The 23,121-nt window shown below is 46.6% G+C and overlaps 1 protein-coding gene across 1 annotated transcript; it reads left to right on the forward strand.

Moving 5' to 3' along the window:
- Nucleotides 1-353: 353 nt before the first annotated feature.
- STYK1 (serine/threonine/tyrosine kinase 1) lies at nucleotides 354-23,101 on the forward strand. Its single transcript, XM_056849225.1, has 9 exons — nucleotides 354-420; nucleotides 3,236-3,379; nucleotides 6,551-6,817; nucleotides 7,705-7,886; nucleotides 10,384-10,467; nucleotides 11,896-12,104; nucleotides 12,348-12,388; nucleotides 13,719-13,815; nucleotides 22,897-23,101. The coding sequence occupies exons 1-9, from the start codon at nucleotides 354-356 to the stop codon at nucleotides 23,099-23,101; spliced, it is 1,296 nt and encodes a 431-aa protein (XP_056705203.1).
- The last annotated feature ends 20 nt before the right edge of the window (nucleotides 23,102-23,121 follow it).

Genomic DNA, 23,121 nt, shown 5'->3' on the forward strand with positions numbered 1-23,121 from the left:
CTCTCACCCTCCAGCTTCAGCAGATGACCCCGCATTCTAATATTATGAGAGAGGAAGAAAAGCTTCTCCTTGCCCACTCTCTCCATACCATGCATAATTTTATAGTCCTCTATCATGTCTCCCCTTAACCGCCTTCTTTCCAGGCTAAACTGCCCTAAGCATTTTAACCGCTCCTCAAAGGCAAACCCTTATCCTTATGGTATCATTATGAGCCTCCGTTACCATACATGTGGTTTCATTTGTTTGTTTATTTAAATTTGTTTGGTCGTAAGCTATTTAATTTTTATAACATTCTTCATATATCCACAGGGGATAATGACAGCTGATGAAGAGGAAATCACATTTGGCTGATAATGTCCCAAAAAATCAGGAGGTTATCGCGGATGCTGCTGGAATGTCAGAACAACGACAAACTGTGCAGTAAGCGTGGCCGGTTTTCCTTCTCGAAGCCCACATTGTATAGGGAAAGATTTTTCATGCTGAGACAGAAATACAGTGCATTCCTAAGGAGAGTTACTCCAGTGTAAGCCCATTGAAATGAATGGGCTTGGACAGGAGTAACTCGCCTTAGGAATGCACTGATAATTACTATTTTAAGGAGAATGCTTCTCTAACTTGGCCGGCACCTGCCCCTAATGTAATTTTACTACTTTGTCCGCACAATTCTAATGGGGGGGAGGGAGGGAATAGGAGCTGGTGTGACCTCTACACTGGCGTTAGTCGCACTTGTACTGGCTAAAGTGGCACAAACTCCCGCTCAGGGGCCCTTACGCCAGCTCTGGGGAGCCACGCAGCAGCACACATGAACACATGAAGCTGCCTTATCCTGAATCAGACCATTGGTCCATCAAAGTCAGTATTGTCTACTCAGACCGGCAGCGGCTCTCCAGGGTCTCAGGCAGAGGTTTTTCACATCACCTGCTCGCCTAGTCCCTTTAACTGGAGATGCCAGGGATTGAACCTGGGACCTTCTGCATGCCAAGCAGATGCTCTACTACTGAGCCACAGCCCCCACCATGCTTGGGCACCAGCACAGCTTCGCCAGCAGTGTTTTCCTGGCGCAGGCGTTCGCACTGGCATCAAAGGGGGTGTTCCTGGGAGGCCGGAACGCCCCTTTTTGCAGCTTGCCCAGTGATGCCTGCAAATAGGCAGGCATAGCCCTGTGGAACTCTATGGAGAGTTTCATTGGGTTGTCTTCAAAATTGCTTTTTTGGCTTGCTGCGCTTGGCAGCAAGACATTCTGGAGGCAGCATGACTGCGCTGTTCCCAGCCGCTCCTTAATCCCCCTCCCCTCATTAGCCAGCATCCAGAAAACGCGGGCAAAAGGTGCGGAAACGCGTAGGGAGAGTGAGGCGACCTCTGAAAAGGCATGCGTAAATCAAAACAAAGCCCCGAAGTAGTCGGGGGTGGGGGTTGACCGTGAGGGAAACAGCCACGCATAAAAGACCCAAGATGATGATTGAAAACATTTCTAGTGAGAAAACTCACTTTGTCACATACCAATGAGCACTGATATCCAGGTCATAAGGTGGGAGGGGTGTTGGAGTCCCGATGCAGAGGTACAATGCAAAGCATAATTAGCTTGATTAGAGCTGGGAGATATGCATAGAGGTGGGAAATGCAAATGGCTATGTACATCTCCCAGCTCTAATCAAGCTGATCCCTGGCCCTTCTTTGGAACACCCCTCCCACCTTCTGACCTGGATATAAGGGCTGATGTAAGATCATTCACATTTTATCTAACGAAGCGAGCCACGGGGAGGGGCTGTGGTTCAGTGGTAGAGCATCTGCTTGGGATGCAGAAGGTCACAGGTTCAATCCCCGGCATCTCCAGTTCAAGGGACTAGGCAGGTAGGTGATGTGGAAGACCTCTGCCTAAGAACCTGGAGAGCCGCTGCTGATCTGAGTAGACAATACTGACTTTGATGGACCAAGGGTCTGATTCAGTAGAAGGCAGCTTCATGTGTGTGTTTTGACTCGTAAAAGCTTATACCCTGGAAAATGCTGTCAGTCTTTAATGTGCTCCTGGACTCAAATGTTGTTCTGAAAACCAAGAGTTGTTGATACTGCAGGTCTAATTAAAAGATAATTCCCTTCTGATTGTTCTGATTGCCTCATACTGGAAAAAAGCAAAGATGCCTTCTACAGGGCAGTGGTATGAGAAGGTGAGGAGCCGTTTAATTTTAGATAAGGTATCTTCACAACTCAAAGTAGCAAATGTTTTACAGTACAAACTTTTTAAATAGAATATGTGGAGAAGATGGCATCAAGAAGTAAACGATACCCACGAAACTATCAAATGATTTGCGTTTATTAAGTTCTGCTAAGCAAATACAACAAATGGTATGATTTCTGTAAAAAGCACCGATGTATAATATTGGAACATATATTGCAACCAGGTTTTGAAACGTATTTTGACTGTAAAAGGATGTTTAACCTACTGCGGTTGTATTTTTATTTTTGCTGTTGTTGTTATTATAAACTAAACTCAAAGAGTTATTTTAAAAAAAGATAATTTCCCACACACACATACACTTGCCCGCTTGCAACAGCATGGCTAGAAATGCTACTGGTAGGTCCCGGTTACAGACACAAATAAGCCACTGGAAGAACTACCGCATTTTTCCCTGTATAAGATGACCTTTTTTTCTTAAAAAAATTGGTCCAAAATTGGGGGTCGTCTTATACACAGACAGCTGTCGGGCTGGGCGGGCTGCGACCGGTTTGAACGCCGGATGCCGGCCGGCCGCGGCAACAGGCCTCTTTCCCCGCTCACAAGCACCTGGGTTTCTTCTCCCATGTATAATATGACCCCTTAAACCAAAATTAAGAAATCAATATTGATTTCTTAATTTTGGGTTAAAAAAAATAGGGGTCATCTTATACATGTGTGTGTAAAGTGCCGTCAAGTTGCAGCAGACTTATGGCGACCCCTTTTTGGGGGGCTTTCATGGCAAGAGACTAACAGAGGTGGTTTGCCAGTGCCTTCTTCACAGCAACCCTGGTATTCCCTGGTGGTCTCCCATCCAAATACTAACCAGGGCTGACCCTGTTTAGCTTCTGAGATCTGACGAGATCAGGCTAGCCTGGGCCATCCAGGTCAGGGCCGTCTTATACATGGGGTTGTCTTATACACGGAAAAATAAGGTAATTCCGTGCTGCAAGAAGAGCTGCTTGTGATCCGATGAGGTTTAACTGCTGTCCCTCCTTTCTCTTGTGCCGCTTCCTTTGACAGTCATACGGGAGAATCAGGCTGAACTAATAGTCGTCCCAGTCCTCTTAGTGGGTGTCTTTGTTGTTGTCTTAAGCGTCATACTTTGGCTACATTACCGCAACTGGAAGATAAGACATCAGACCTTCCCAGGGTCTGAAGAGAAAGGTAAGCACAGCCAAGGCACAGGGCTGCCACATTGCTCAGTTGGAGCCAGCGTGGTCTAGTGGTTAAGAGCGGTGGTTTGGAGGGGTGGGCTCTGATCTGGAGAACTGGGTTTGATTCCCCACTCCTCCACATGTGCGGTGAAGGCTAATCTGGTGAACTGGGTTGGTTTCCCCACTCCTACACACGAAGCCAGCTCGGTGACCCTGGGCGACCCTGGGCTAGTCACACTCTCTCAGCCCCAACCACCTCACAAGGTGTCTGTTGTGGAGAGGGGAAGGGAACGTGATTGTATGCTGGTTTGATTCTTCCTTAAGTGGTAGAGAAAGTTGGCATATAAAAACCAACTCTTCTTCTTCCTCTTCTAAATAAATATTGTCTGGAAAGGACACACAGTGGTGGTGTTGGATGCGGTGGTGTTGAATGGGTGACCTTGGGCTAGTCACAGTTTTCTTAGAGCTCTCTCAGCCCTACCTACCCCACAGGATGTCTGTGGTGAGGAGGGGAAGGAAAGGTGATTGTAAGCAGGTTTGATTCTGCTTTAAGTGGTAGAGAAAGTCGGCATATAAAAACCAACTCTCCTCCTCCTTCAAATCCGAGACTCAAGCAGCGGAGGAAGGGAGCTATGGGGCCTCGTAGTGGGAGTTGGGGAAACCACGTGGGGGTAGAGGGTTTTTTTGTTGGGTCAGTGGGCTCTGCCCGGTACTTTGGGATTTGAACTTGATGGCCGTAGCTGGAAAGTGAATAAGAGAAGCAGAAAATAGCCTGGCCCCCTCAAATCTGAAATTTTAGTAATTTCCTTTGGGCCTTGAAACTTCATATTGAGACTCATATTGGTGAGCGACTGGATTTTCAGGGTAGGACACTTTCCAGTTCCTTGTGTGGAGGCCTGTGGGGGGGGGGCACTTACCTCCGCGGTGCCTGCTACCCAGCTTCTTGCAGGACTGTTCCTCTAATCCTGGCCTTCCCACTCGTGGGATCCATACCGAGGTCAGCAAGCAGGCTGACGGGGGCAGTTTCATTGTCCCTGTCTTGCAAGTTTAGGCTGGGGAGAGTTGGGTGGAGACCATATATTTAGGCAACACGTGCCTGTTGAAATGGCGTATATCTTCTCGCCAAACCACCATCAGTTTCTAGCTCAGGACAATGCCCAGTTTTAAGAAGGGATTGCATGTGGGTGTAAAGTGCCGTCAAGTCGCAGCTGTCTTATGACGACTGAGGAGGGGTTTCAAGGTAAGAGACTAACAGATGTGGTTTGCCATCCTCTGCATAGCGACCCTGGCATTCCTCGGTGGTCTCCCACCCAGGAACTAGCCAGGACTGACGCTGCGTAGCTTCTGAGATCTGATTAGAGCAGGCTAGCCTGGGCCATCCAGGTCAGGGTAAAAAGGGATTATTCAGAATTAAACGAATTCTCTTTATTTATTTGTTTATTTATTTTGTAATTGAGGGGAGAATTAAATGAATTCTGACTGCCCCATTACTGACCCCATATAGCAGTGATGGCGAACCTTTTAGAGACCGAGTGCCCAAACTGCAACCCAAACCCCACTTATTTATCGCCAAGTGCCAATACGGCAATTTAACCTGAATACTGAGGTTTTAGTTTAGAAAAAACAACTCATACATTCACATATTTTGAGTTAAAAGAAAAACACAATAACAGAGCTTTCAATGATGCAAACTTTTACCTTTCAATGAAAAGTTGTTTGTATTTGGCATGCATCTCTCCAGGACTCGTCCTCTGCTCAGCCACCAGACATTATTGCTAGGGTTGCCAGGTCTCCAGCTACCACCTGGAGGTTGGCAGCCCTAGTAGAGGAAGGGAAGGGGGAGGGATGGAGAAAGGAAGGAACTGGGAAAGGAAAGAGAATGAAGGAACTGGGGAAGGAAGGAAGGAAAGGAAGGAAGGAAGGAAGGAAGGAAGGAAGGAAGGAACTGGGAAAGGAAAGAGAAGGAAGGAACTGGGGAAGAAAGGATGAAAGGGAGGAAGGATGAAAGAAAGGAAGGATGGAAGGAAGAAAGAAAGTGTCCTGGGTCGGGCCTCAAGCCCCACCCAGGACTTGCTCCAGGGCGCACACCCGAAGTTCTCCCCCCCATTACCGCAGCTCTGGGGAGGCGGCAAGGCGACGGCACGGGACGGCAAAGACGTTGGGCCCCGGCGCGGTGGCATCAGGCACCTCCCAGCTGGCTGTTGGGGGCAGGGGAGGAGTGGGCAGCGAGGGTGAGCGTGCCAACACTCGCGACCCCGCCAGCCTGCAGGCGACCTTAGGGGGCAGGGAGGGAGAAGGCAGAGGCCACGCAGCCATGCCCAAGCCGGAGGATTTGAGGCTGGCTCAGGCTACCCCACAAGCTTACCGCAGGAGTCAGGGACGAGCGCGAGCGGGGGAGAGGGGGAGGACAGCGGGAGACGGCAGGCCTTTCTCTGGCGGACACGCGGCTGTTGAGGAGCCGCCTGGCCCTCCGCGAGCACCCTGAGAAGGAGGAGGCGGCGGGCGAAAACAGCAGGGGGAGAGGCACCTGAGGAGGAGGACGATGGCTGCGGCAGCCTGGAGCTGGACTTTTGGGAGCCACCTGAGGGGGACGAGGAGGAGGAAGGCGGCGAGGAGGAGCTGCTGCTGGAGCCTGGAGGAGGAGGCCTGGCCTCGTTGCTGCTGGCCTCCCCACCGCCTATCAGCTGTTGCGGGGCAAAAGCGGGGGAAGAGGAAGAAGCCGGCCGTGTGCGTGCGAGGCAGGAAGCTGACACGCCCACGCACGCATGGTGGGGGGGAGCTCAGCTGAGAGAGGGAGGGGCACAGACGACCCGGGAGGCCTTTTGGAGCCCACCTGCGCGTGTCGGCAGAGAGGGCTACGCGTGCCGGAAGTGGAACGTGTGCCATAGGTTCGCCAACACTGCCATATAGGGTCGCGTAACTGAATATGGGGGGGTCGCAAAAAAAATTGCAACAGTAAAAGAATTGTTTTAAAATAAATTTCTTCATTATTTATTATCAGTAAACGTTTGATTTGTATACCTGTTTTATATACCTGGGGTCGTGTAAAAATTTCTCGGGTGAAAAGGGGTTGCGAGTGGAAAACGTTTAAGAAGCCCTGGGTTAGAGGACACCACTAGCCCTAAAATGTAAGAGAAATACCCCGTATTTCTACTTCATTAATTTATTGTTTGACCGACAGCTGCAGTCCCAGTATCGGAAGATAAGAAAAGGCAGGGGAAAGCCAGCCCGTTAGAACACACCTCCATCCAGCTAAGTGGGACGACTATGGATTGCTTGCTAAGAACAGCAGCCTTAACCTTGAAGGAACTGGAGATTCCACGAGAGAAAATCTCCCCGGAGTCCCTGGAGTTTATTCGGAATGGGAGCTTTGGGGGAATCTACAGAGCAGAACTGGACACCGCCAGTCCGGGGAAAACTCAGCTGGTCATCTTGAAAGCGTTACAAGGTAATGTCCGTGATGGGAGGGCTGGGCGGCTTGGTGGCCAGTATAGTTCTAAAACTTTCTGCTTCTCATATATTCTCTGGCCCTTGATGGATTTATAGGAACGTTGTGCTGAACTGGCAAAACTCACCTGCTTAAAATACAAATGAGCGATGTCCTGCAACTGCAATCTCTGAATAAAGCAGGGTTCCCCAACGTGGTGCCTGTGGGTGCCATGGCACCCACCAACACCTTTCCTGGTGCCTGCCAAGTATTTTTAGAAAGTGGGCAGGACCAAGTGGGGCTTTTTCCCAGCAAGGCTGCTGATTGGCCACTGGATATTTGATTGGTTCAGACCAAGGCCCATCAAGTCCAGCAGTCTGTTCACACAGTGGCCATCCAGGTGCCTTTAGGAAGCCCACAAGCAAGATGACTGCAGCAGCATTGTCCTGCCTGTGTTCCAAGTTTTGTGTGTGTGTTAAGTGCCGTCAAGTCACTTCCGACTCATGGCGACCCTATGAATCAGTGTCCTCCAAAATGTCCTATCTTTGACAGTCTTGCTCAGATCTTGCAAATTGAGGGCTGTGGCTTCCTTTATTGAGTCAATCTCTTGTTGGGTCTTCCTCTTTTCCTGCTGCCCTCAACTTTTCTTAGCATGACTGTCTTTTCTAGTGACTGTGTTCCATAGCACCTAATATAATAGGCATGCTCCTCTGAGCCTGGAGAGAACAGGTATGCATTATGACTAGTATCCGTTTTAACTAGTAGCCATGAATACCCCTCTCCTCCATGAACATGTCCACGCCCCTCTTCAAGCCTTCCAAGTTTCCAGCCATCACCATATCCTGGGGCAGGGAGTTCCACAATTTAACTATGCGCTGTGTTGTTTTTTTGTTCCATTCTTTTTTCAGAATCAGCCACCTCTCATGAGATGAAAGAGTTTCTGGAAAGGATTAAATTCCAACAGTTCCTTGGTCCCCATGAAAACATAGTCAAGTTATTAGGGTGTTCTGTCACCCAGATGCCTCTTTACATGATATTAGAGGATGCTTCCAATGGAAATCTTCTCAACTTCCTTTGGACCTGCCGCAGGGTACGTCTAAGACTGACTGGATCAGATTTGACTGGCTGTCTCATTCACTTGCTCGTTTATGTCACTTCTCTTGTTTTGCTGCTTCAGTGACCTTGGGAAGGATCCCAAGAATATCTACTTAGTATCTTATTCAGGTCTATTCAGTGGGGCTTATTTCTAGGGAAGTGTTAATCCACTTATTTCTAGGGAAGTGTTAATCCAATTATTTCTAAGGCTTCACTGTTAATCCACTAGGGTTGCCATCTTCCAGGTTCTAGCTGGAGATCTCCTGCTATTACAACTGATCTCCAGCCGATAGAGATCAGTTCCCCGGGAGAAAATGGCCACTTTGGCCAATGGACTCCATGGCATTGAAGCTCCTCCCCTCTCCAAACCCCACCCTCCTCAGGCCCCACCCCCAAAATCTCCCACCGGTGGTAAAGAGGGACCTGGCAACCCTATAATCCATGCCTGTTCTCCATAATAGCTATTCTTGCAAATAGCTATTCGTGCTTTTTTTGTTTTTAAATCAGAAAATGAATATTATTAGGCAGCTCCTGAATCCTCAGGCTGGAGAAGGAGAGCAATTTGCCACAGGAGGAGGAGCCAAATAGCAGGATGCTGCTTCCTTTGTGATGGAGTTGAGGGGAGAGGGGGTGAAGCGTATGTAAGAGTCAGCAAATGGATATCATTATATCAATATAGCATTATAACATTCTGTGTATCACTTTCATTAATTTCTAACTTTGTTTTTAGTCTCTAGCCCCTTTTGTTCCATAGGAGTGCCTTTCCACTTTTATCTCCATAACAAAAAGGGCTAGAAACCTGCTTTTTCTGGTAGAGAACTGCTTCCCCCCCACACTCCTCCACATGAGAGGTGGACTCTAATCTGGAGAACCAGGTTTGTTTCCCCACTCCTGCACATAAAAAAGAAGAAGAGTTGGTTTTTATATGCCGACTTTCTCTACCACTTAGCAGGAGATCTCCAGCTAGTACCTGGAGGCTGGCAACCCTAGCTAGGAACAAGATGTCTCTTCCCTTACTCATATATTTAACTTCTAATAACCTGAAAGGATGAGACTGAAATCTTGTGAAAGGCGACTGTAGCAACTTAACACTAACAACTACAGAAGTCCCCAACATTTCTTCAACTGCCAAAACAACATCCATAATCAGCTAGAGACAGGCACAGAAAATAAGGACTAATAGCGACAGATTATACATATTTGCCATCTCTGTACAAATGTCCTTCCTCAGAAATTCAGAGGTCGGTTATTTTCTTCGTAACAATCTGAATGTGTTACTTGCCCATCCATGTAAGCAATTCTTTGCCCTTGTTTTTCTGTATAAAGTAGTAAGCATCTTCGGTCCCCTATAGATCAAAGCTCCTCCTCATCAGAATTCTTTAAAACCAAGGAAGAGAGTTGTACTGTAACCTTTTGATATTCGTGTCATATAACTGCCTCATTCAAAGGCCTTTGATACAGCATGAACACTTTAAGCTCAGAAAGGGTAACCTCACGGAGCTAGGTTAGATTTTTCAAATGCTTCAATATTGTTGGGAAAAATAAAGCACGGGGAAAATAAAACTCTGATTTGAAACCTGTGCGGTATTGAAGTAGGCCAAGCTAAACATAAATAAACCATGTTTTGTTAGCCAAACACATCCTTCCTTTGCCTTCTCTTCCAGCTGACAGGGCTGCTGGAAGACCAAGCAATAATAGCTTTTTAATAAGCCATGATAATTAGTTGACATTTCATCAATCACAGTGCAGTCCTAAGGAGAGTTACACCAGTCTGACCCCATTCGTTTCAAAGGGCTTAGACTGGAGCATCTCAGCATAGGATTGCACTGTTATTCATATATTTTGCGTTTCAATCCAGAAAGATGGTTGTTTCCACAGAATAATGGTTGTTTCCGCAGAATAATAAAATTTATGAATGTATGAGCTTGTAACATTGCTTTGTGGAGGCCTCTTTGTGGAGCCAGCGTGATATAGTGGTTAAGAGCGGTGGTTTGGAGCGGTGGATTCTGATCTGGAGAACCGGGTTTGATTCCCCACTCCTCCACATGAGCAGTGGAGGCTAATCTGGTGAACTGGATTTGTTTCCCCACTCCTACACACGAAGCCAGCTGGGTGACCTTGGGCCAGTCACACTCTCTCAGCCTCACCCACCTCACAGGGTGTCTGTTGTGGGGAGGGGAAGGGAAGGTGACTGAACACTGGTTTGATCCTTCCTTAAGTGGTAGAGAAAGTTGGCATATAAAAAACAACTCTTCTTCTTCTTCTGCTTCTATTGTACTTTGCTTGCACATTTCTGTGAGCACATTATTTTTTTTTACAAAAACATGGATCACAATGTTTTATCAGTGGCATCTGACCTCTCGTAAAATAGCTGCAAATAATAAAGGGGTTAAAGGTCAGGTTGCCAACCTGCAGGTGGGACCTGGAGATCTTTTCACTGCTGAGGGAGACGTAACAGCGGTCTGCTTTGTTGTTGTTTTTTTCTTTACTAGGATGTAGTGACCATGGATGGTTTGCCTTTTGACCTTACGGAAAGGCAGGTGTATAAAATTGGACAACAAATTGCATCAGCTCTGGTAAGTTTACCAAATAACCCCATGCTGTCTTTTATCAGAATGGCAGGAATACAAACATGGCATGAATATCTACTCTAGATTTTGGTCCACAAGAGATTTAAAAAACAACAACACATTATTATTATTCTTTGAATCATGGATTCCCTTTTGCTGATGTAACTCCACGGTCATTTATGCAGGGTTGAATCTGCTCCTCGCTCAATGCTGGTTCTTTAAATCCGACCTTTAGAATGCCTATTCGCAGTCCCGATGCAAGAGGAGAAAGTGAAACAAATTCCACACCCCCACTCACCTGCTCCTTCATTCCTTTGTTTGCATAGCCATTAGCAATCATCCTTTGCATAGCTAACCCCCCCCCCCCCCCGCTGTGATTCTTCATGCTTCCTTCAGTGGATACTTCGAAGCGGGGGTGGAGCAAATACAAAATGTCGTGTTAAAGGGGCTCTTAAGAAATGCAACGGAGGTATGCTCTGGCTTTGCAGTGACTTCTAGAATGATGGTTCAGCTTGAAGAACTCAAAAGATATGCGGGGCACTTCAGCCTGGAACATGCTTCTAATTACCAAGCATAAATGGCCAATGAGAAGAAAATCCCCACCCCAGCCTCTGCATTGTATCAGATAAATCTGAAACCATTTCACACCTACCGCAAGGCTAATTGAACCTCCCCAGCGTGGCATAGTGGTTAAGAGCAGTGGACTCTAATCTGGAGAACTGAGTTCGATTCCCCACTCCTCCATATGCAGCCTGCTGGGTGACCTTGGGCTAGTCACAGTTCTCTCTGGACTCTCTCAGCCCCACCTACCTCACAAGGTCCCTGTTGTGGGGAGGGGAAGGGAATTGTAAGCCACTTTGAGATCCCTTAAAGGCAGAGAAAAGCGGGGTGTAAAAACCAATTCTTCTTTTTCCCCAGAGACGGTTGATTTTCTGTAGCAAAGGTTAATTTCCTCGTAGAAGGCTAGATGCTTGAATACTCATTCAGAGTGGTGCCATCTTGACCAAAGCATGGTGTAGTGGTTAAGAGTAGTGTCAGCGTGGTGTACTGGTTAAGAGCAGCGGTTTGGAGTGGCGGACTCTGGTCCAGAGAACCGGGTTTGATTCCCCACTCCTCCACATGAGCGGTGGAGGCTAATCTGGTGAACTGGATTTGTTTCCCCACTCCTACACACGAAGTCAGCTGGGTGACCTTGGGCAAATCACGCTCTCTCAGCCCCACCTACCTCACAGGGTGTCTGTTGTGGGGAGGGGAGGGGAAGGTGATTGTAAGCCGGTTTGAGTCTTCCTTAAGTGGTGGCGAAAGTCGGCATATAAAAACCAACTCTTCTGCTTCTGCTTCTTCTGCTTGTTCTTGCCTCAGACGGGTGCTGTAATTTAATCAGTTGACAGGGAAATGGGTACTGACAACACGCCGTTTTGCCAATCCCCCCAGGATTTCCTCCAGCAAAAGAAGCTGTTCCACGGGGACGTGGCGGCCAGAAATGTTCTCATCGGTCGCGACTTTACCGCCAAGCTCTGCAAGCTGGGTCTGGCCTACAGAAGCCACACCTGCGTACCCAGCACCGCGATGCACTCCGTCCCGCTCAAGTGGCAAGCTCCCGAGCGGCTCCTGAAGAAGCCGCCCAGCATCAAGTCAGACATGTGCGGTTTGTTCTGATACGTCTCCTGATTTCGACTCCCCGGTCAAAGCTCTCTGTTACGACGCATACCTAATTTTCAACAGATGGAGACTTCGGTCTGTTTCCAACTGATAACTCCAGGGCTCCAGCTCAAATTGTGTTATTAAAGAAAGCTGCGGGGTGCTTCTCCCGCCCCCACGGTCGCTTTCTCTACAAGTTGTGAGGAAACTGCTAATACTAAAGCTTATGTTTTCTTTTCTTGCAGATGGTCCTTCGGCATCTTACTGTATGAGATGATCACGTTAGGTAAGGCAACGGAACTAAATCGAGTTGGTTTTCCCTATTGAGGAAAAAGGCAGGGTAGAAAGGAAGCCAATTAAGTAAATCAAGAAGAAGAAGAGTTGGTTTTTATACCCCACTTTCCTCTACCTTTAAGAAGTCTCAGACCGGCTTACAATCGCCTTCCCTTCCTCTCCCCACAACAGACAGCTTGTGAGGCAGGTAGGGCTGAGAGAGTTCAGAGAGAACTGCAACTAGCCTAATGTCACCCAGCAGGCTTCATGTGTAGGAGTGGGGAAACTAACCCGGTTCACCAGATTAGAGTCTGCCGCTCACGTGGAGGAGTGGGGAATCAAACCCAGTTCTCCAGATTAGAGTCCACCGCTCCCAACCACTACACCAACGCTGGCCCAGTTAATTGTGGGGAATTCAGTGAGTTTATTGTGAATACTGGAAGAAAGGGATTAAACTGGAGGTCTTCCAAGGGGTTTCTTCCACCTCGGTGACTGCACGATCTGACATTAGAGGATTGCACTTGCTCCATCCCACACTCCCAAGAAGTCCGCCTCAGACCCAAACTAGGCATTTTGTGTGATAGCTCTCCGGAGCTCAACGCAGCACTTTTAAGGTGAGTAAACCCACTCCAAACAAGTTGTTACGTGTAACAGCAAATCAGGCACCTGTGTCCCGACTCGTGTCACATGTGACATAAGAACATATGAAAAGCCATACTGGATCTGACCATGGCCCATCAAGTCCCATAGTCTGTTCAGTGGCCAACCGGGTGCCTCTAGGAAGCCCACAAACAAGACGACTGCAGCAGCATTGGCCTGCCTCTTTTCCAAAGCACCTAATATAAAAGGCATGATCCCCTGATCCTGGAGAGAATAGGATAAGAACATAAGAACATAAGAAAAGCCCTGCTGGATCAGACCAAGGCCCATCAAGTTCAGCAGTCTGTTCACACAGTGGCCAACCAGGTGCTTTTAGGAAGCCCCCAAACAAGACGACCGAAGCATTATCCTGCCTGTGTTCCGCAGCACCTAATATGATAGGCATGCTCCTCTGAGTCAGGAGGGAATGGGTATGCATCATGACTAGTATCCATTTTGACTAGTAGCCATGAATACCGCTCTCCTCCATGAACATGTCCACTCCCCTCTTCAAGCCTTCCGAGTTGGCAGCCATCGCCACATCCTGGGCAGGGAGTTACACAATTTAACTAGGTTGGCTCTCAGAAAGAGGCTAGCGGGGAAAGGTATCGGGCCAAGAGGAAGTGCGGACTGTTTTATAGAAGGAAGGTTTCTCGTGACAGAACTTCGAGTTTTCACTACTGTCACATCATTTTCCTGCCCAGGAGCGCCACCGTTTCCAGAAGTTCCCCCGTCGGATATCTTGCAGCACCTTCACAAGAGGCACATCATGAACAGGCCTTCCACTTGTCAGCCAGCCATGTAAGAATGCTTTTCCTCTTACTACTACTTCCGCTCTTTAATTCATTCTCAGCATTAGAAGAAGAAGAGTTGGTTTTTATATGCCGACTTTCTCTACCACTTAAGGGAGACTCAAACCGGCTTACAATCGCCTTCCCTTCCCCTCCCCACAACAGACGCCCTGTGAGGTAGGTGGGGCTGAGAGAGCTCTAAGAGAGCTGTGACTAGCCCAAGGTCACCCAGCTGGCTTCATGTGTCGGAGTGGGGAAACCAACCCAGTTAACCAGATTAGCGTCTGCCGCTCATGTGGAGGAGTGGGGAATCAAACTCGGTTCTCCAGATCAGAGTCCACCTCTCCAAACCACCGCTCTTAACCACTACACCACACTATCTCTCAGTTTTCCCTAAAGAAGCTGCTCTCCAAGGAGCAAACTCATTCTTCTGTTGGCAAGCAGCAATGGCTTTCCTTCCCACCCAAACTCATGCACTGCTGAGTACTCCAGCGTTTGTAAAAAAGAAAAAGAAAAAGGCAAGCAAGGATTGCATTACTCTAGAGTCTTGGTGTAGTGGTTAGAAGCAGCGGACTATAATTTGGAGAAGCAAGTTTGAGTCCCCACTCCTCCATATGAATGGTGGACTCTAATTTAGAGAACTGGGTTTGTTTCCCCACTCCTACACATGAAGCCTGCTAGGTGACCTTGAGCTTGTCACAGTTTCTCTCCGAACTCTCTCAGCCCCACCTACCTCACAAGGTGCCTGTTGTGGGGAGAGGAAGGGAAGGCGATTGTAAGCCGGTTTGAGACTCTTTAAAGGTAGAGGAAATGGGGGTATAAAAACCAACTCTTCTTCTTCTTCAGCTTGCCCCTCCAGGAACACAGGGGCAAGAGGCAGACCTTGCAATTTTACTGTGCGACTATTACTGTCCTGCAGTGGCCTAGGTTTTTAGCGAGAGGCATACTTATGAAAAGGAAGCTACTGAAGCTGTCAGGGCCAGGAAAGGAGGCTACACTGGGTAACAGCTGCCTGGTTGGAGGGCTGGGAGAAGGAAAAGAGCACATTAGTAATGCAGGAGGCTCTTGGGAGGCAGAGCTAATGGCGCCTGCAGGAGGATCAGTTGGAAGAATTTCTTATCACTTTCCCCCCACAAAAACGGCTTCCAGTATTGCCCCCAGAGAGCTTAATGCTATAAAAAGGGATTCCAATCTGAGGCCATTGCGCTCCTGCACCCACACATGCTGGTTGTGCAAGCACACCTTACTGTTGTGTCCAGAGACACATGAAGCTGCCTTCTACTGAATCAGACCCTCGGTCCATCAAGGTCAGTATTGTCTACTCAGACCGACAGCAGCTCTCCAGGGTCTCAGGCAAAGGTCTTTCACATCACCTACTTGCCTGGTCTCTTAAACTGGAGGTGCCGGGGATTGAACCTGGGACCTTCTGCGTGCCAAGCAGATGCTCTACCACTGAGCCACAGACCCTCTTGTGCTCCTCTTGTGTACCTCCACAAAGTTCCCACCTTGACTTCTTGACTCCTCCTCCCATTTGTCTTCCGTGGGAATAATGGCTGCCAGATACAGTACTGGGCATCTGGGATGGAGATCTTGAGGCATGTCATGACATCTTTTGGTGGGTGATAAAACATGTTGGCTAGACAACGGACCATTTTGCTCCAAGCACTCTGCCTTCAAAATCCTCTCAAGCAGCTCTGGGAGAGGCACAGTTGATTCCTCGGAGGGACTTTGAGGAAAAACTGCTTTGGGGTGGTGCCAAAGGCCTACCTTGTCATCAGTGAGATTTATCAGATGGACGGCTTTGACCAGAAATTTGGGAAAGAGAAATTTGGGAAAGGATTCAGACTGGTCTATTACTTCTTCTGGCAGCTGTCCTATAGGGATCCTTTGCCTCCCTATGAACACGTAATTTCTTCAGGGCCAGGTACAGCCAGCAGGAGAAGTGCTGAAGGCCCAGCAGTGGCCTCTTTACCTTTTTTCAGCTGAGCCTTTATCATCTGGGTCAAGCAGTCAATGAGGAGGATGGCCAGGCAGTCAATGAGGAAGATGGCCAGGCAGTCAATGAGGAGAATAGACAGGCAGCAGCCCTTTCAGGCCTTGAGGCAGCCTCCTCCACCAAGCAAGAGACCAATAAATACAAAACCAAATAAGGAGATCCACACAGCACTTAAGCAGAGCTGCCACCTCTTCCTCATCCCTGAAGGGAGGCAAGATCCATCACCCAACATGAGCCAGTTCATACCGTAGTCCCATGGCTATCAGCAGCCATCTCCTCAACCCCACACCCAAGCGGAGGTTGGTAGTGAGAGAAGAAAAGTTGGTTTTTATATGCCGACTTCCTCTACCACTTAAGGGAGACTCAAACTGGCTTACAATCACCTTCCCTTCCCCTTGCACAACAGACACCCTGTGAGGTAGGTGGGGCTGAGAGAACTGTGACTAGCCCAAGGTCACCCGGCTGGCTTCATGTGTAGGAGTGGGGAAATCAACCTGGTTCAACAGATTAGCATCCACCACTCATGTGGAGGAGTGCGAAATTGAACCCGGTCTCCAGATCAGACTCCACTGCTCCAAACCACTGCTCTTAAGCACTACACCACGAGGGAATGGCGTCCACTTGCCTTAGCTGAATAGCAGCTCTGAGTATATCCCAGCTCAATATGAGTTGTACTGGGAACCTACGCTGAAATAAATGTAACCAAAATCAGTCAATGAATTTGGCAGCGTTTGATATTTACAGTTCCCTGCCCCAATTAAAATATGGATCACTGCAAACTGTGTCCCTCAGCTTGAAAATTGGCAGAGAGAGAGAGAGATTTAAAGTGTGCTGAATTCAGATAGGGAACTGTGACCAGGATCTAACCCAAGCTGGTTAACCTAGGCTGTGAAAACAGGGAAAAAGAGGTGTAGGATTTGGCTGCTTCTGTTGGCTAGAGGATCATGTGCAGGGAGAGTTGGCAGCATGAACTGTGTACAGATGTATGAGCAATGAATATGAAAACCACAAACAGTTCCACTGCCAGCTGCCGTGAAGATTATATCCGTCATCATGGAAGTTCAGTCTGAAGGTGTCCTTTGTGCTTCCACCAGCCCAGTCTTTGCAAGCTTGTCACGGAGCTCAAAAACTGGGCTTTAAAAACGCCATTCAGGTCCTTCTGTTCTCCGTTATTCCGTTTTGGCCCGGTTTTTTGTTTCTGTGATATTTTAGAGAATCCTCTCTCTCTCATCCAGCCTGGATGTTGCCGTTCGCTGAATGAAACGGGAGACGTGATTTCGATAAGCCAAATGCAGTTTTGGACGAGGCGCCCAGCGCTTGGCCACCTATTTGCTTTGCAGGGGTTGCGTTGGGGACTGACAGCGGCAATTTAAATGGTGTGTTCAGGGCTTTCGGTCACCGTGCCAGTCTCTCGTGAGATTAAACGGAGTTCCAAGGCTTTTAGAATCAAACAAACAGGACGGATTCAGTCGCTCCAAACAGATGTGTGGGAACGAGGCTGATCCTTGGGTTGCACCTGCAAGGAAAAGAGGGGGCAGAGACCAGAAAGTGGTAGAATGGAATGTGGACTCCAGACTCCCAGTGGAAGGTCGCAGCTTGTAACGCTCCCCTGTTTTAAAAACTCCCCACAAGTAGAAAAACAGCACAGCAAGCCAAAGGAAAAGTTGGGGAGGGGCTACGGCTCAGTGGTAGAGCAACTAGGTCCCAGATTCAAACCCTGTCATCACCACCAACAAAGGGGGAAAAGACTTAACCCTAAAAACAACAGAATTAAGTACTCAAAGGTCAAGAAAAAAAATCAACATCCAAGGCCAAAAGTTATACAATAAATTGAAATTAAATCAAAAGAGTTTCTATCTAGACGTTAGGAAGAACTTTCTGACAGTTAGAGCGGTTCCTCAGTACAGCAGGCTTCCTCGGGAGGTGGTGAGCTTTCCTAGAGGTTTTTTAAGCAGAGGCTAGATGGCCATCTGTCAGCAATGCTGATTCTATGACCTTAGGCAGATCATGAGTGGGAGGGCACCTTGGCCATCTTCTGCGCATGGAGTAGGGGTCACTGGGGGTGTGTGGGGGGAGGTAGTTTGGAATTTCCTGCTTTGTGCAGGGGGTTGGACTAGATGACCCTAATGGACCCTTCCGATTCTATGATAAAGGTTATGTCAGTACAAAACATATATACAAAATATGTACATATTTATTATTTATTTCGGCCGTAAATAAAATTGTCAATATCTCATAGTCAAAAAGTAGTCCAGACCTTGAGACTACTTTATGACAGTGGGATGTTGACAATTTTATGCAGCATAACAATTAATAATATATAAAACTGCAAGACTTCCTCATCTGTTTTAGGCTTCTAAACAGATTTCCCTCTTAAATGAGATGTTATATTCCAGCCATAAATAAAATTGTCAACATCCCACCATCATAAAGTACATATTTTGTATATATGTTTTGTACTGACATCAAGAGCTTTAGAAAGTTATGTAAATTTTTAGTCTGGAATTGTGATTGTTTTGACCACTGAAGAAGGCCATTTGGCTGAAACGTGTTTGGTCAAAGTCTAATTTGGTGATTTTATGTCTGTTTGTGTTGTAGGTTTACATGAGCAAGTTGGTTTTTAGTTTGTAATAAATATATACATATTTTGTATTGACACAATCTTTATATTGTATAACTTTTGGCCTCGGATGTTGGTTTTTTCTTCAGCCCCTGGCATCTCCAGTAACTAGTTTATAGGTGTTTTGTATTTTGTGCTTCGTAGAATCCAGATCTTAGCGATTGTGTGTTTGTGTGCAAATCGTGCCACAAAATAAATGTAAAGAAGCTCTCCCCCTATCTCTGTAGTATCAAACTGTGGTTGCTTAGAGCCTCGGGCTACATTCATATGTCAGGACAAACCTCTGTCTGTTCATTGTGGGCAGAAACAGGCCTTGTTTACCTTGATTGTGTGCCCGCTCCCTCGTTCCATTTCCCCTGCATGCGGAGAGTGCAACTGGAAAGCCTTCAGAAAAACTCCAGTTTGGGAAGCCTTCAGAAAAACTCCAGTTTGCTGTACTGTCCAAATGCAGGCATCTAGGCAAACTGGAGCTTTTTTTTCTTTTTCCATGCAACTGGGGCTCAACCCCAGCACCCCCTACACTATAAAAAGCATTATTCAAAATAGGGGTTTGCATGACTCACTAAATATAATAATAATAAAATTTCAAAACAATAACAATTAATTGCAAATCTATTCAAAATCAAATTAAAACTTTTTAGTTGAAATTTATTCAACAAAACTGATTAACTTGATCCAGTGGAACCAGCTCTTCAAAGTCTGGAAAAGAATTCTGATAGTTTCCACCAAATTTCCAGCGTGGTGCCATAGCTTGATCTCTTGTAGATTTGTGAACAACACAGTTGAAGGGACCCACCTCTAGTGACCCCCCTGCTGCCCCCTTGCTTGTTAGTGTCCCCCTAGGTAATCCCACCGCCCCCCAGGGGGTGGTACTGCCCACTTTGGGAACCACTGATTTATGTGGAGGAAATTAACCCCAGTTTTCCCAGGCACCTTCATGTGGACGGTGCAGAAAACTGGAGTTTGGTGGAAGTTTTCCAAACCACGAAGCTTCCCATTGCACTCTGTGAGCAGGGGATGGGAAGGGTCACGAGGCGGGAGAAATGGGTAAGCACAGCAAACAATCGATGTTAGTGCCCATCACAGGCCTTTCCCAATTGCATCGCTTACCCCAGATTTTTCATGTGGTCGATCTGCAAGGCTTGGAATCGCATTCCACGAAGTAGTTCCACACCCCTCCTTTTGCTACACAGTTTTCTGTTTTCTTGCTCACTCCAAAATCAGTTTTATCCCTTCTGGGTCTCCCCAAAAACTAATGTTTTCTGGTGGAGGGCGTCACAGCATTTGTGATGTCGCGGGAGATCACGCTGGACGATTCCCCCCTTTTTTTCTTTTGTGCATGTGCTTTAGCACAGATCCGCAGCGGCACGAAACCGGAAAGACACGTATCGCGCATGCGCTTTAGCGATAATGCGTTGCGCGGATTTTGGGTCTGTACTGATTGGTCACTGCGTCCGTGATGTTCTTTTTGAAAAGGTACCACCACAGACCCACAGAGGTTTCCCATGTCATCTGAACACAGCTTTCATTTCCCGGTGAGAAAATATCTTCAGCTGGGTGTGAACTATAATCCCAGTTGTTCAAGAAGTCTCTTAAAAGACTGGAGATATATTAACCTGGCAGATTTGAAGTTCTGTGAGCAGTGAATTTAAACAGCCTACTGCAAAAGCTATCTGTATCAGAGGACAGTTAACGCCATCGAACACTATGCCAAGCGGCTGCTTCCTAAATCCAGGCTATCGTCGAATTTCAGAAATCCCGTAAAAAAGGGAAAAGAATAATTCAGAAATAACAATAAGAACCCTTTAGAACAAAGAGGTTTTTTCTAAGAGACTTATCTGGTAATAGAATCTGTGATTACTCACATTCTGGCTGTTTCTATCCACTTCTGAGAGCCATCCTAGAAACATTTTCCTGAGAAACAATATCATGATATGGAACTGCAAGGCAAAGAAAACCAGGCACTCGATGCGTGCTTTCCTGCCTGCTGCGTGTGTCTCTGTCAGCCTGTGTATGTAGGAAAACCCGTATTGGTCAACGCAAAATCTAAAAAAATGAGAACAAAATCCATGTAATACTTTTTATTAGGACCAACCAAAGTGACACAAAACGTTGTGTAAGCTTTCAAGAACTCTTAATCAGGCTGGATGTTACAAAATGTTAAAACCATAGAGGGGTGGGAAGCAGATGTGTACTCAAACATCCTCTGTGAAATGAATGCAGGTACAGTGCTTAACTTTACAGCACATTCTCCAGGTGGAATCAATTTGATGGTATCCACTCTTTGTTCATTCAATGGGAATTGCAGAGACCAGCTGTAAGCCGAATCTAAAATCCACTCAGATGCCAGACACACAGCACAGCTCCCTTGCTGGCCAAGACCAAAAGGAAGCACGCTGTTTGAAATAAATCTGAAGTGATGCTTGAGGTACAGAGTCAATTACACCCAAATTGGGTGTTTTTACCTTGGGTTTGAGTACACAGTCTTTTCCCCAGATTTGCTTTCATTCTGTTGATCATTCCTTCCCTTTCTTGGCTGCAATTAGGTATCCTTGAAATGGAAAAAGTTGTAAACAGCCACACTGGTCCACGCAGTATCAAAATACGAGAACAAAACCCGTGAAACACCTTTTATTAGGGCCAACCAAATTGACACAAAACATTGCCCAGTCATTGCCTAAAGAATCTGCTTTCCACCTGCCTTTTTTTTAAAAAAAAAATTGTAACATCTAGGGCTTTTCCGCATGGGTTTTTTCTATTGGTTCTGGCCCCACATAGTTTCAGTTTATCCCAATTTCCACATACATTTTTGTGCCTTCAATTCCCTACCCCTACCCCTGTTTTTTTCTGGTTCTTTTGAGATTAGCTTTGCCCTGATCTTTTCCTGGAAGCTGATTTTTCCTCGTGCATAATGTTTCTGTTGATTTTCCTTCTCACTCACCTCCAGCCCATTTTTCGGTGATTGGATTGATGTCATCATCAAACCATTCCCTCTTCTCCCCCCCCCCACCCGCCCTGAAGAGGTGGTTTCATTTATGGCTTCATATCATATCATAACATTCATTGCGGTCTTTGACCAGTATAACAAAAGTTTTTTTAAAAAAAGTATAACAAAAGTTATAACAAGATTTAACAAATGTTCCAGTTTTAAAACAATGATTCAATACAACGGAAGAATAAAAGTCTACGGCTTTACAGCGACTTTACTATCGTTCCCCGAGTCTTACATATCCTGAGGCAAAATTTAGCAACTTGTCTGGATGCCCAGTGATTTTTATCAGACAATAAGTTTTCTAACTTAATTTCATTGGATTCGCCCAGAAAGCCATCAAGCACAGGCTGGAGATATTTTGATCTGGCCTCCTTGTCATGTGGACATCTCAGAATAATATGCTCAGTTGTTTCCACCTCCCCCAACATTTATGGTTTCATTTTTTGTTTTGTTGTTGTTTTTAAAAAGCACTAAAAGATCAATATATTGATACAGTGTTGTAGTGATAGGGCTTTTCTGCATTCTCATTTCCCTCGCTCATGTGTTCCTGTTGCTTCGGGGGGTTTTTCTGTTCTGCATGTGTTTTGCTCCCTTTAGTGGTCAATTTAATATTATATCACTTTATGTCCAGTGTTAAAACCTACAGTTTAAATCTGCAGGGAGATATGCAGGACATAACCTGATGTAATATTGAATCGACCACTGGAGGGAGCAAAACACATGCAGAACAGGAAAAAAACCCGAAGCAACAGGAACGCACAAGCAAGGAGAATAAGAATATGGAAAAGCCCATAGTTTAAGCAGGTTCTCTGAATTCCCAGATATAAGGGAAAGGGGGTTGCTTTGACACCACTAATGATGACAGAACCCTCCCTTGAAAATCCTCATTTTTTTAGGCACATGTGAAAGAAAATAAACAGACTTGTGAAAATGCAGAGAGGAAGGGCAGACTTGAAGAAGAACCATGTTCAAACGGATTCCACTGCCTGTGGATTGAATGCCAAGAAAATCAGGAGTAAGTCACGTGTGCGGAAAAGCGCCCAGCCAGTTTTGTGTCAGGTTGAGTCAATATTTTGGGTCAAGTTAGTTGGTCCTAATAAAAAGTATGCCACGGAGTTTGTGTCTGTATGTAGCCTTCCTAGCTGGCCTGTTAACGTGTTACACAGAATGAACTAGAAGGCTGAGGTGGCACAATTCTTGACGGGAGTCCTACAGGCTGTAGTTCTGTTTTGGAATGCTCCCCGCATGGAGTAGTCAAGCATATAAAGGAGACAGATATGCGGAACCTTTTCCTCTGAGGTACTCATTTTTTATACATAAGGAAGAGAAGGAGTTTGAAATTTCAGTCACACCCCTACACTTTGAAGACCAAGAATTCCAGTTTGTTCTGAAACTTTGTTCCCCTAACATGTTGATCAGGTATGATCAATCGACTGCGTGAGCTGAATCTGTGATTTGAGAAAAAATACTCTTTCTTTGGCAGGTACAGCATCATGAAGTCCTGCTGGTACTGGACTCCGACAGACCGCCTATCTCCCAAGGAGCTGATCTGGTGGATACAAACAGCAATCAAGACCAGCAACGACCAGGCCGTACTTCAAGTCCCTGAGCTGGTGGTGCCAGAATTGTATGCGAATGTTGCCGGAATTGACGTGGGAGACCTTGCAGTTGACTACACAGTGTTCTGAAAGGTGCCCTTTCATGGGAT

This window comes from Euleptes europaea, chromosome 4 (assembly GCF_029931775.1).
Source record: "Euleptes europaea isolate rEulEur1 chromosome 4, rEulEur1.hap1, whole genome shotgun sequence".
Taxonomy (NCBI): domain Eukaryota; kingdom Metazoa; phylum Chordata; class Lepidosauria; order Squamata; family Sphaerodactylidae; genus Euleptes; species Euleptes europaea.